General features: G+C 38.6%; 1 protein-coding gene across 1 annotated transcript in view; it reads left to right on the top strand.

The window, feature by feature from the left end:
* The first annotated feature begins 1,653 nt into the window (after nt 1-1,653).
* The window catches only part of cd81a (CD81 molecule a), a 32,937-nt gene continuing 22,622 nt past the window's right edge, over nt 1,654-11,968 (top strand). The window contains exons 1-2 of the mRNA XM_008404934.2: nt 1,654-1,863; nt 10,555-10,669. Coding sequence (XP_008403156.1) covers nt 1,798-1,863; nt 10,555-10,669 — 181 coding nt within the window. The 5' untranslated portion in view covers nt 1,654-1,797. The remainder of the gene's footprint in view (nt 1,864-10,554; nt 10,670-11,968) is intronic.

Below are 11,968 nucleotides of genomic sequence, written 5' to 3'. Positions count from 1 at the left end.
AGATTATGTTTAAAGTCAGAAACAAAATATTGCCAGAAAATATTCAAAAATTATTTTCTGATAGAGTGGGAGGATATGACTACAGAGAAAACCTCAATTTCAGAACTTTGAAGGCTCAAACAACAATGAAAATAATGTGCATTTCTGGTGTTGGTGTGAAGATCTGGAATAAACTCTCTAAAGAGCTGAAGCAAAGTCCAAGCATGAGATATTTTAAGAAAGGTCTCAAAATAGCTATTATTCAAAGGTATAAGGAAGAACAAGGGGGATAATCCTKGCTGGGAATTAAAACTCTAAGTATGATTTCATCAAGTGGRTGCAGGTCTGTGCAGGTGTGGGTAAATGTATAAAGGTATGTAAATAGTTGTGTATTTTGTATATAAGCAGATGGGTGTGTATATGGGTGTATGTATGTATATGTGTATAGGTGTATGTGTGAATATGTATATATGTATGTGTACAAATGTGTATGTGTGTGTATGCAGTACTTTCATTTGGCTGAGGAAATATTACTACAATTATTATTTCATTTTGTCAGGAAGGATATTGGAAACTGAAAATAATGTGATAAATTACAGCTGGAAAAGGGGTATGATTATATAAGTTATACTTCTTCATACTCCTTTTCAGACTCATAATCACCGATGTGATGTGTCTTCAAGAAATTTATTATGTACTTTGTGTTTGTTCTACACTGCCGGTGAAAGGTTTGTCTGAAATAAATTACTAAATTACTAATTACTAAATTACCTCTGTACCAAATATGCTTCAGCATCGGCTGATTGTGTTTTGTGATTTTACAAAACCACTGAATTGCTGTCATTCCTATCCCTTCCACTTTATTTAGCATCCCAGTCAGTTTTTCAAGATGTAGATTTCGAGATCCCTCTCAGTCTGACTCCTTCTGTGACTCAATGTGTTGCACAAGGAACATATACTATAGTAAATATACAGAACATCTGCACAGAGAGAGGATATCAGAAATTGAAAAAAAAAAAATTTAAACTAGAACTCAAAATGTTAAATGATTTCTCAGATTGGTAAAAGATAGTTTTTCCACCTGAAGCGCCTTTGAAAATTAAGCAGACTCAAGTAGTACCATCCACCACTGCATCTGCTGCTCTGCATTAGCGCAAAAAGTGGGCATGCAGAGCATGCAACGCATAGGGGCGCTGCACCAGCGGGGGCGTCAAAACCCCGTCTGGAGGGGCCGGCGCGCCGATGATGTGTTCGCATCCACTTGAGCGCCCTTGCTCCGTCACCTCGCGCCCATAACGGGGTAAATGTATGTAGCGAGTTTTACCTTTCACGTACCTTCTTTGGAGGGGGGGAGGGGGGGGGGGATTTATGTGTTCGCATCCACCTGAATAATATGTAGTTGCGACCCTGCTCACATGTTTAGTAGATATCGGCAACCTAAGTGCAGTACACATCTAGCCATGTGCAAACACTTTTGGCACCTTTGGAACACCACAGTAATGTAATCAAAGAGATTAGGATTGATACAAAACAAATACTGCTCTCTTTAAATAGGCTTCTCTTCGCAGCGTCTCAGCGTCCTTTGCTATGATGTGGGGCTGGGGCGAGGGGGCGGGGGGACTTTTTCAGCCACTGTAAACAGATTACAGGGGAGGCCGAGCCTGTGAAGGAGGGAGGAGGAGCTGGGTGTTACCTCTCCTCCCTCCACAAGCACTGTAAGTCAAGTCTAGGGTTCCCAGTTGAGCTCGAGCCCGTTATTCGCCCGTACGTCCACGTTTCTACAACTCCGCTGCCAGTTACCTGCATTATCGGACCGCCATGGGAGTCGAAGGCTGCACCAAATTAATGAAATACCTGCTGTTTTGCTTCAATTTCATCTTCTGGGTAGGTAAACCTGCTTAACAGACACGTTGTTGCGCAGGGCCGTCGCGTCTGCTTTGGCAGGCTTGTTTAGACTGCGAGTCCGTTAGAGATAAAAATCGACGCTGGTCCAGATTTCAATGTGCCTCTACTGTTCGCCATATTTTTTCATTCTAAGCTACACGTTCTTATTTTGAACGTTTATTGGTGTATTTGTGTGTTCAATTGTAGGCCAGCATTGTTTATTTAGACTAAGCGCATTCCATTGGTTGGTTTGATGAACCTAACTGGACATTCTCATCAGGACTGCGGGACAGCTTCTCGCGTTTATCAAGCAGGACTGGGATGGGGGAGAATGAGGCGGGTGGGGAGCTTCACCCCAGGTTTTCTATCAGTTCTAAGTAGTCTCCAGTAAATATCGTCTGTAGAGCCGCAGTACGAGCTCAAGCCTCCATATTTTGTTCAATTTGCTCCCTTGTGAAAGTTTAAAACCTTTTCCGGCCCAGGATGTGAGATTTGCAGGTTTTCTGGGGTTTAGGTCCTGTTGGTTCTGGAGAAAAGCTTTGTTTGGATTCCATCCTCCACCCAACTTGTGTGTGTGTGTGTGCGCGCGCGCGCGCGCGTGTGCGTGTGTATGCATGTGTGAGTGGAGGGGGATGACATGGTGGTTTCCATTGGATGAGGCAAAGCCCTGTGCTGGGTAAATGAATCATGGAAACATCTGAGGGTAGTTCTTTTTTTCACTCCTCTCCTAACTTCCTATGAGTTTGTACTTAAACATCGCCATTTTGAGCTTAGTTTTGTATTTTGCTTTCCTTTTTATTCTCTTAATTGTATTCAGTGGCTCAGCCTAAAATTTGGACACCTTATTGTGAAAATAGCTATTGTTGTTAAGACAATAACCTATTGCACATGAAGTCAATTTCTGGCATTAGGTCAAGACACTTTTTAAGAACACACCAAAAATACAATCAGTTTGGACTTGTTAGTTTTTCAGTTCAGTCAAGCATATCTCTGTAAACAGTGCAGATAGTGGTGCAGAAGAATTACTGCATTCATATTTAACCAGGACAAAGTCTTGATATAGAAGGCAACTCAGTTTACAGTAAACACAAATAATAGGATGAGGTTTATTTTTCATGAATTATTTTTACATTACCAACCTATTACATATTTTAGGTTAATTTACAGCCAGGTAAATGGTAAACACTTCAAACGGATATAAGTCAGGCGGATGAAGGGTTTACCATTTTTCACCTGACATACAGAATTGGGAGCATTACCATCACTTTATGGAGTTTGCCAACTTGGATCAAACAACACTGAGAGCTTCTGAGGTGTCTACAAAACATCATCTGTGCCTCATGAACATTGCTCATTTCTTCAAACAGCAGTTAGCTCCTGAAACTGCCTGTAACACACCCCACAACGTAGCTTTCTCACACTGAATCTTGAAGTGCCAGTTCTGTCCAAATCGAATATTTACATACCAGTACACTATGTTCACACAGCAGGTAAATGAAACCCAAATCTGATTTTTCTCACCCATATCACTCATATCCAGCTTTTTTATGGCACTCTGAAAGGCCCAATTCCAATCTTTTAACCTCTCAAAAAAATCTGATCGGTGCCACTTCCTTATGAATCCGATCGTTCTTAAAGTGTCTGCAGTCTGTATGGTCGTTTTATTCAACTCTTACATTATTGTTATGATACATGTGACATAATTCTGTACCAGAAAAAGCCAGACACTGTAAATCCAGACAAAGAATGGCTGAAAATTACAATTATGAATTTACAAAAGAAGTCAGAGTAAGCGAAACGCATCACATCCCAATCCGATCACTCTTGGTCCGACTATATAACCAAACAAACTTCTCTAGAAGAGCTGCAGTCAGTGCTCCACTAAGAGCCATTGGTATTAGTTGTTCTTTTTTTTTATTATCTTCCTTTGAGTTACGATGCTGTGACGATACTGCCGACTTCCATCTCTGAATAAACTTTATAATTGATCCATCAACGACTCCATACAATATTACTTCTGTAAGAAGTGTGCTTATGTCAATGTTCTTCTGTCCATGCGGGTTTCTTTAGGGTCGTAAATTGTTCACACAGAAATCTGATTGCGGTCACATTTTAGTTACTAGATCACGAAAAAACCCCTGAAATTTAGCAAAAGATTGAAAGTGAGCATCACCACCTGCTCTGAACAAAGCGGAACTGAGATTGTCACCTTTATCTTGACTAAAAATACAACTGTTTCCACCTGTCATAACATTAACACAGCTATTAAAAGGAGACATCTAATTTGATCTAATTGGTTTTGCCAACCAGAATTATTAGTAGATAATTCAAAATAGATAATTCTAAATAGAATTATCTACTTGAGACGGATAGGTTTCCACCTACCGGTTTTGTTTTCTGCAACTGGAAATATTTCCCAAAGCCAAGCTGCTAAAGAGAGCTCGTTATCTGAAGTTCAAACACTTATTGCTCCAACACAGAAAGATTAATGCTTAATATGATAATTACACACATGAAAACTGGCTTTTGCTGAGATTTCCAAATGATGCCTCACACTTTTAGCTACATATTTAGAATAGGAATCACATGCAACCCTCCAGTCGCGCGGCAGTGCGACAACAACATCTGACATGCAACCAAGTAACAAAGAACTCTGAAAAGCTACAGGAAGAAGTCAGAGTCTGACAACAAATGGTTGGGGCCCCACAGCGCCGGGAGCTCAACTACATGAAGTCAGGGTTCTGTCTGCCTTATTGAGTTTAACTTGAAGGAAAGACACTGTTATAGTTAGTCAGGTTATTTTTCTTCACATTATTCTTCCTAGACGTTCTGACGTCATTGGAAAGTTTTTTTCTTTGAAATTCTTCTAAAGTAATATGTAAAAACGGCTAATTTTATGCTTAGACTGAACTTAATGTGCATATGTTATCATTTTTTACAAAAAACTGAATTGATAAGCGCATAAGTAAAGTGATTTTAAAGGCCGTGGTGGTGCTTAGTTGGACTGAGGGTTTGTGTGGTCTTGTAGGAGACTTATGGGAACAGCAAACAGGACCCCAACCCCCAGCATGCTCAACATTCTAGATCTCACTTCTGCAGCTGGCAGAAATAGACTGTAGTGGGGGAGTCGATGGGGAAACATAAGCTCTGCTTTCCGACAATTATAGAAATGTAAAGAAATGACCTTTTTCTTTCTTTAACAAAGTTTTCTTTCTTTAATTCTCATATGTGAAAACACTAAAAAGTATCTCTCCTTTTTCTGCTACAATGTATTTGAACGCGGTCTTGGTATTCATGGATTCTATGGAAACACACGCCACCATATCTAGACCACATCTGTCCTGAGGTCTTTTCAGTGTTAAACAACAATTCCCTGCAGCAAAAAAGGCGTGGCTGAGGAAAAAGAGACTCTGGGTAGTGGACTGGCCTGCCTGCAGTTGAGCTGTGTCTCCTCTGGGGAATGTGAGGAGAATGTTTGAAATCACAAACTCAGACAAAAGGAAACCTAAATGCTTCATCAGGTGGGATCTGGTATCCCACCTGATGAAGCATTCAGTTATTATTTAGTGGGAAAATATCTTTATTGCAACTCTTTAGATGCAAATAGAAGGACATATTTCATCTTATATTTTAAAATACAACTGTAGGGGAATAGCAAAGAATTTTTTTTTCATGTGTTTAGATCATTAAACGTAGATTCACATCTTCCTTTTTAGGTGCAATCAATTTGAACTGGTAGAACGGCCTTAGTGTTAACTGTGCTAATAACTGCAAAAGTATTCTCCAGTCAGGTCTAATTACAGCACTGTCATCAGCTCAATGTAAGTTCAGAAACCAAATGGCCGTTGGTTCAGTGGACTCAGGCGAGTCTTCAGGATCACATAAATCTTGTCCCAGGATCTCCTAGAAACCCTTACACCTATTGGTGTCAAAAGTGCTGAATTATGAAGACTGAACAAGTTTGATGTGTTTGGAAAATATATCAGGAAAAAGTTATTCCTGTCCCAAATATTTATTAGAGTCATAAAGTCGCAAAGTGGTATATGAAAAGGAATTCATACCCAGGAAGCATATTCCTGTTGAAAACTCTTTTTAGATATTTTAGAATGCTTTTATACATCTGCCAAAGCATGTTTGTTCCATTTATTTTGATCTGATACTTCCTAGCTTTAGTTCGCCATGTTATTCAAACACACCTTTCTTTTCCTGGTTCAAAGTTATTTATTCATTTCTCTCCAGTTTACTGGGAAAAAAATGTGGAGCTACAAGCTCCTAAGTTGAATTTTGCAACTTGGGAAGCAAAATGTTCAAAAAGTGACATAAAATATATTATTGTCACAAGAGGTTCTTCTGTGTGCATATTGGGTTTCTATACCACTGCCAACACTTTTTTTATTGTCAGAGACAGTTAACTACATGTTACTCTAGCTTCAATCTCAAATCCACACTAAAAGTTCACATGTAGCCACTAAAGCTTTATTTCAGGCTGCCCACTTTTTATATGCAGGACAAGAAAGCCTATTCTCTGAGATGTCTTAAACAGCAGGTATGGTCATTGTAACCTCAAATGAGAATGGCCTTGATGTGATCTCTGCTCTTTCAAATGTTCAACTGGGATCCAGCATAATGGTTAGTTTGGACATGATCTGGTTAGGTTCAGATGGTTTAGAAATGTTGCTTCTGGTTAATGCTAGCATGGCAGAAGATGTTTTCCCACCTGATAGTCTGGTAAAATCGGTTAGGTTGGAACATTTGTTATATTTCAACTGCTGTGGTCTGCTTTCACAGTGCACTGTGTCAGATGAACCAAACCTTTTGGAACAACACAAAAACCTCCAAAGACACTGGGCACAACTTTCTTCTTCACAACATCTAAATAAAAATGGAGTGGCGTCAGATTTTGGCAGCTTGTCTTTGGTAAAAGACCAGGAGCCATTTCTACCCCTATCATGCATTTATTGTGGTCATACCGCACCGGAGTTAACTTAAACCCAGACTGAGTTTGCTTTAATGATCGACATCAGATTACGATTACGCATTCACACCTCCTCAAATGAACCGGACTTTCTAGGGAGACGATTTGGAGTTTGATTAAAGCGGACTAAACACCTTCATTTCCATAAAAAATGTTAAGAAGTGAAAACTATGTGCAAAGTAAGCTAAAAAAAATTGCTAAGTTATATGAGATGAAAATTTATAAGATAAATTTATATGAGATGTTAAGTCTGACTTTTACATGTGAAACCAGTACTTCTCAAATAGTGTGTGCATTGCAAGAGGAAGGAGGACTTCGGAGTGTTAAGAGCTCTACTTCAGCTGTGATGAAGTGGAGTGTGTTTTAAAATTTTATTTTATTTTATGGGTTATAGATTTCTTTTTTATTCGAAGGGTTCTTATTTATCGAAGCATAAATGACACTGCTGTTTTGAATACTTATGATAAAACTGTTGTAAGGTTAAAGTTTGATATGGAGTTAAGCCTATAGCATTGAGCAATTTATCAATCAATTAATTGCTTGATGAATAAAAAAAACTCAGTAATTTCCATTCTGATGATTAATATTTTTTAAAGCACAATTTTTTTCCAGAAACTTTATGATCCATTTTATTTATGATTTCCGTTGTGCTGTGTGTTTTTATTTCCTTTTTATTTATTGTTTTTGGTTGTCTTTTATTTTGGGTATTTTAAATATCTTTCAGATCCTGCACAAAATGAAAGTTGTAATCTTTGAGTAGGGGAACCTACTTTATAATCTTAATATGAGTCAAATCTGGTTACAAAACGACAATATTATCGTATCAAAATCATCGTTTTGACAGCAAATTTTGTTACCGTGGCGAGCCTATGTGGAATGAAATTATGTCTGTGAAGAATCATGAAACCAGCGTGTATAAGAGTAAAAGTTTACATGACGGACCGCTCATTCTCCTGTCAAGTTTGCTTTTAATAATATATATATCTTTTTTTTATAAATGCAGATGATCCTGTAACTGAATCATTATTAGCAGTTTTAAACTGTTGCATCCACGGCAGCATATTAATGGGTCGTGAACTTGTCAATAACTTTGTCATTACTTTGTAATCTGGAAGCAGATGAATCTGTGTGGCTGGTGAGTGACTGTCTGCTCCTGAACTTGGGAAGAAAGTATTTTGGCTTCGCTCTGTCGGCCTCTCTTACATTGCAGATGCAGGTCTGTTTAGTTTTTGTGATGTTTCTTTCTAGTAACCTTCAGTACGTCTGCTACAGCACATTACAACAAAGTAGAGAGAATCACAGCGCTGCAGCTTGCCTTCTGAAAATACATAAACTGTGGTGAGATCTGCTTTTATCTTTGAGCGGAGTGATTTTAGCAATCATCTTCAACACCAGTAAGATATTGTGCTGCTTTCTTGCGTTGAAAGTCATCTATAAGGACTGGACGAATGAAAGCAAATGCCTCAACTTCCAAAGCGGTCGCTCAAACACACCATTAAAAGATCATGGCCCAGCCCTGAGTTGAACTGTGGTAGCTGTTTCTCTGAGTGGTGTGTGTGTGTGTTGAACTTTCGCAGTAACGCTGTTTATTTGGTTGCTAGGCAGTATCTTGCAGGAGCCCTGGAATGGACCTGACTAACAGAGATGGAGGACAGGGCGGGGATTTCTCTTTTGGTTGAGCTCTATTCTCAGAAGCAGCAGTTGGCTCGCCTAAAAAAGGAGCAATTCTGCTCTACGCTTTTCTCATCCTTCCAAACAGACTAGACTCGTTCCTGTCTGCATCTTTCTTCACTTTCACTGGAAAGGGACAGATGAGAGATGTTCCACAGCTTTTATTTGTTTCACAGATTACAAGGTATCCAGAATTTTTGATGCTGTCTCAGAAGAAATTCTTTAGCCTGAAAAGACTGAGTCCAAAGCTTCCATTTTCCTCCAGCATGCAGTCAGAAAGTGTTAACAGTAAAAGCTCTCAATCCCATAATTAAAGTTTATTTGTATAATAAATTTCAGCAACAAGGAAGTTCAGCGTGCTTTACATCATAAAAACATTAAAAAAACTACAAAGTTGTAGAACACAGTCAACAATTGTCAAGTGCCGTCGTTACACATAAAAATTATTAACTTTTCATTTATGCTTCAAAAGCATAAATCCAGCTGGGTTTTTATCATTTTACCATTAATTTAAAAGAAGTCAGTGTTTTGACTATTTTACAATTTTCTGGATGTTTGTTCCAGTTTTGTGCTACATAGAAGCTGCTTCTCCATGTTTGGTTCTGGTTCTGGGAATTTTAAACATTGTATTGCCTAAAATGCCATAACATAGCATTTCTTTGGTTGTCATTAGTAGATTAATTGATGCATTTTTGCAATAACCAAACAATAATTGGATAGCAAAAGGTGCTCAGTACGAGGTTTAGTTATTTTCAGAATAAACTTGGGGAGATCTGGGTAGAACAGATTAACAGGCCTTTCACTGAGTCTGTTTACTCCAGGTAATGATTAATTTATTACCGAATCAGTGGACAGTTATTTCAATCATCTGAGTCCTGGTTTGTATTGGATACTAAAGAAACTCATCAGTGGTGTATGGCAAAAATGACAGACGTCGTGTTATTATGTTATGTAGGTAGAGTTGTATGGCCAGGAGCTGAAGAGGCTTACAGCTAAACGGATGATGATCCATCTAATGCATAGTGCTTTAATGTGGAAGCCAGGGTGGCAGCAGTTGGCCAAAGGGTGCTAATGTTTGACATGACCAATTCCTTATCTGGAAAAATAATTTGCTTTTGAGAATATCACTCACCTATCTTATTAATGGAATGAACTCTAAACAGTGAGTGGGGGACACCTGTCTAGTGTGGGCAGAGAGTCTCCAGAGCAATTATTTCTTTGTCATTTTAATTTTATGCAAGTGAAAGTCATGAATAGGGTTCCAATTCAAAGATTTTTTCCCATTACATAATTAACAAATCAGCATTTCCATGGTGACAGGATGACACACTTTGCTATGCCATCACATGTGAAGCAGCACAGGAATCTAATGCGTTAATAAATTCAGATCAGAAAGAGCTTCCTAAGGGGAACAGGTACATGAGGCTGGGTGCTTCACTGATGCTCAGAAATAAATAGAGACCTGTTGATCTGTGACCACTGACAACATGGCGCTAAAACGAACATGTCTGCCAGCAGTGTCTTAAAGACAGGAAGCCACTACCTGGTTGCAGAATATTTTATAAAATCAGACATAGGGATTAAAAACTTTCTTCTTGCTGTTTTCTTTAAAATAAAAGTTTATGCGTTGCTGTCTAAAAGACTAAATCTGAGTTCTGGTGCAGTTTTGGTCAAATCCTAGCTGTTAGGTTAATGTAGTTTCAATCTTAGCATGCACCTACTCAGCACAGCTGTTGTTACTTTACATTAAAGTGGAGATTCCCATGACACTTTGAAGGCTTGTTGCGAAATATAATGTATAACTATCCACATATTTCCTTGTCATTTCCTTTAATTAAGACATATTGGACATAATATTTTAAATTGACTGTGAAGAACCTTTAAGGTGTTTAGGTTTTGTCTGATTGGACTTTTTTTTGACTCAGCATCAGGATCTTTGTCCTCATTTTGTTAAATTCTGTACATTTCAATAATGTCAAGATTGTCCAGAAATGTTCCTAACCCCTGACTGAATCTTACTAAGACATTTGTGTTTTATGTTATAGCTTACTGGAGGTGTGATCCTGGGTGTGGCCCTTTGGTTGAGACATGACCAAAAGATCAGCAACCTGATGTCGCTTGAAGTGGATGGAGCCCAGACCCCCACCTCCTTCTACATCTGTACGTAACTCATTTTCATGTCTGACCTGTTCTGTTCCTGTCCTCACAGCAGGCCACGCCCACCACAAACTGCTGTAGGTTTGAGTGCATTGCAGTAGAGACCATAGGAGAGCCTTTTGATTCATTGACCGGTCCCAGTGTCCAGAAATCCAGGTGTTGAAGAGTATAGTGGCTAACAAACCACGCCTCTATTTATTCTAGAGATGTACTGATGCAGATATCTGCATCAGTCCCGATATTATAAAAAAAATCTAGATCAGGTATTGGTGACAATATGCTGGATCCATATGGGCAGACCTATTCAGGCTAATTCCATGTTCTGTGCTCTCAGTGACATCATGCTTTATTTATGTTACATTATATTCAGAATTCCTAATTGCACTTTCTGAACCATTTGAAAGACAGTTTGTTACATTTTATTTTTACTGTTTAACCAAGACAGTCCGCCAAATATTTCTTTATTAATTTTTACATTGGCTGTAATACCGCTTAATGCACTGACTAAACTTAAAAGTCGTGTTTTTTACATGTGTGACAAATGTTTTAAGTCACACATGTATTTAAGTGTGTTATACTAGTGCAGACTTATCAAATGAATTTGTGATTCAGTACATTTATATCTGTATTTAAAAAAAACAAAACATTTTAAGTCAGTTCAAATGTTGAATTGCCTGTCTTTCTGTATCAGATCGGTATCAACTGATACTAAACCTCAGATATCAGTATTGGTATCGGAAGTGGAAAAAGTGGATTGGTGCTTCCCTAACTTACTCATAGGTTCCAGGGCAGCACCCACAGAATTTGCTACATGAATTAGAGCTGCAGTTGGTGAACCTTTACAAAAAATATGTTTTTCACATATTTGTTAAAGTTGTGGTTGTATCCTGACGGTATAACAAGAGCCAGATAATCAGTGATAATATCCAGCTCCTCTGCCTCCTCCCTGTGGCGCTGCTAAAATAAGTAACTGATATTGCAAATACGCTGCTCTGTCAGAAACATCCAATCAGAGCCAGGAGGAGGGTTTTAGCGCTGTCCATCATGCTGATGTATGGAATAAAAGGACTGAATTTATATAACACCTTTCCAGTCATACCAAACATTCAAAGAGCTTTACACTACAGAACCACATTCACTCATGTGTGCTCACATTTCTACACTTATAAGATCTGTAGGAAACTTAGTGCCTTACCAAGGGCTATAGCAATATATGAGAGAAGAATAGAACCTACAACCTCCTGACTTCAAGATGACTATTCTGCCCACTGAGCAATAACCATTCAAACCCAAAACAGAAAA

The sequence above is a fragment of the Poecilia reticulata genome, linkage group LG3, assembly GCF_000633615.1.
Source record: "Poecilia reticulata strain Guanapo linkage group LG3, Guppy_female_1.0+MT, whole genome shotgun sequence".
NCBI lineage: Eukaryota > Metazoa > Chordata > Actinopteri > Cyprinodontiformes > Poeciliidae > Poecilia > Poecilia reticulata.
Note: the sequence above shows the minus strand (reverse complement) of the source record. Positions and strands in the feature narration are given on the sequence as shown.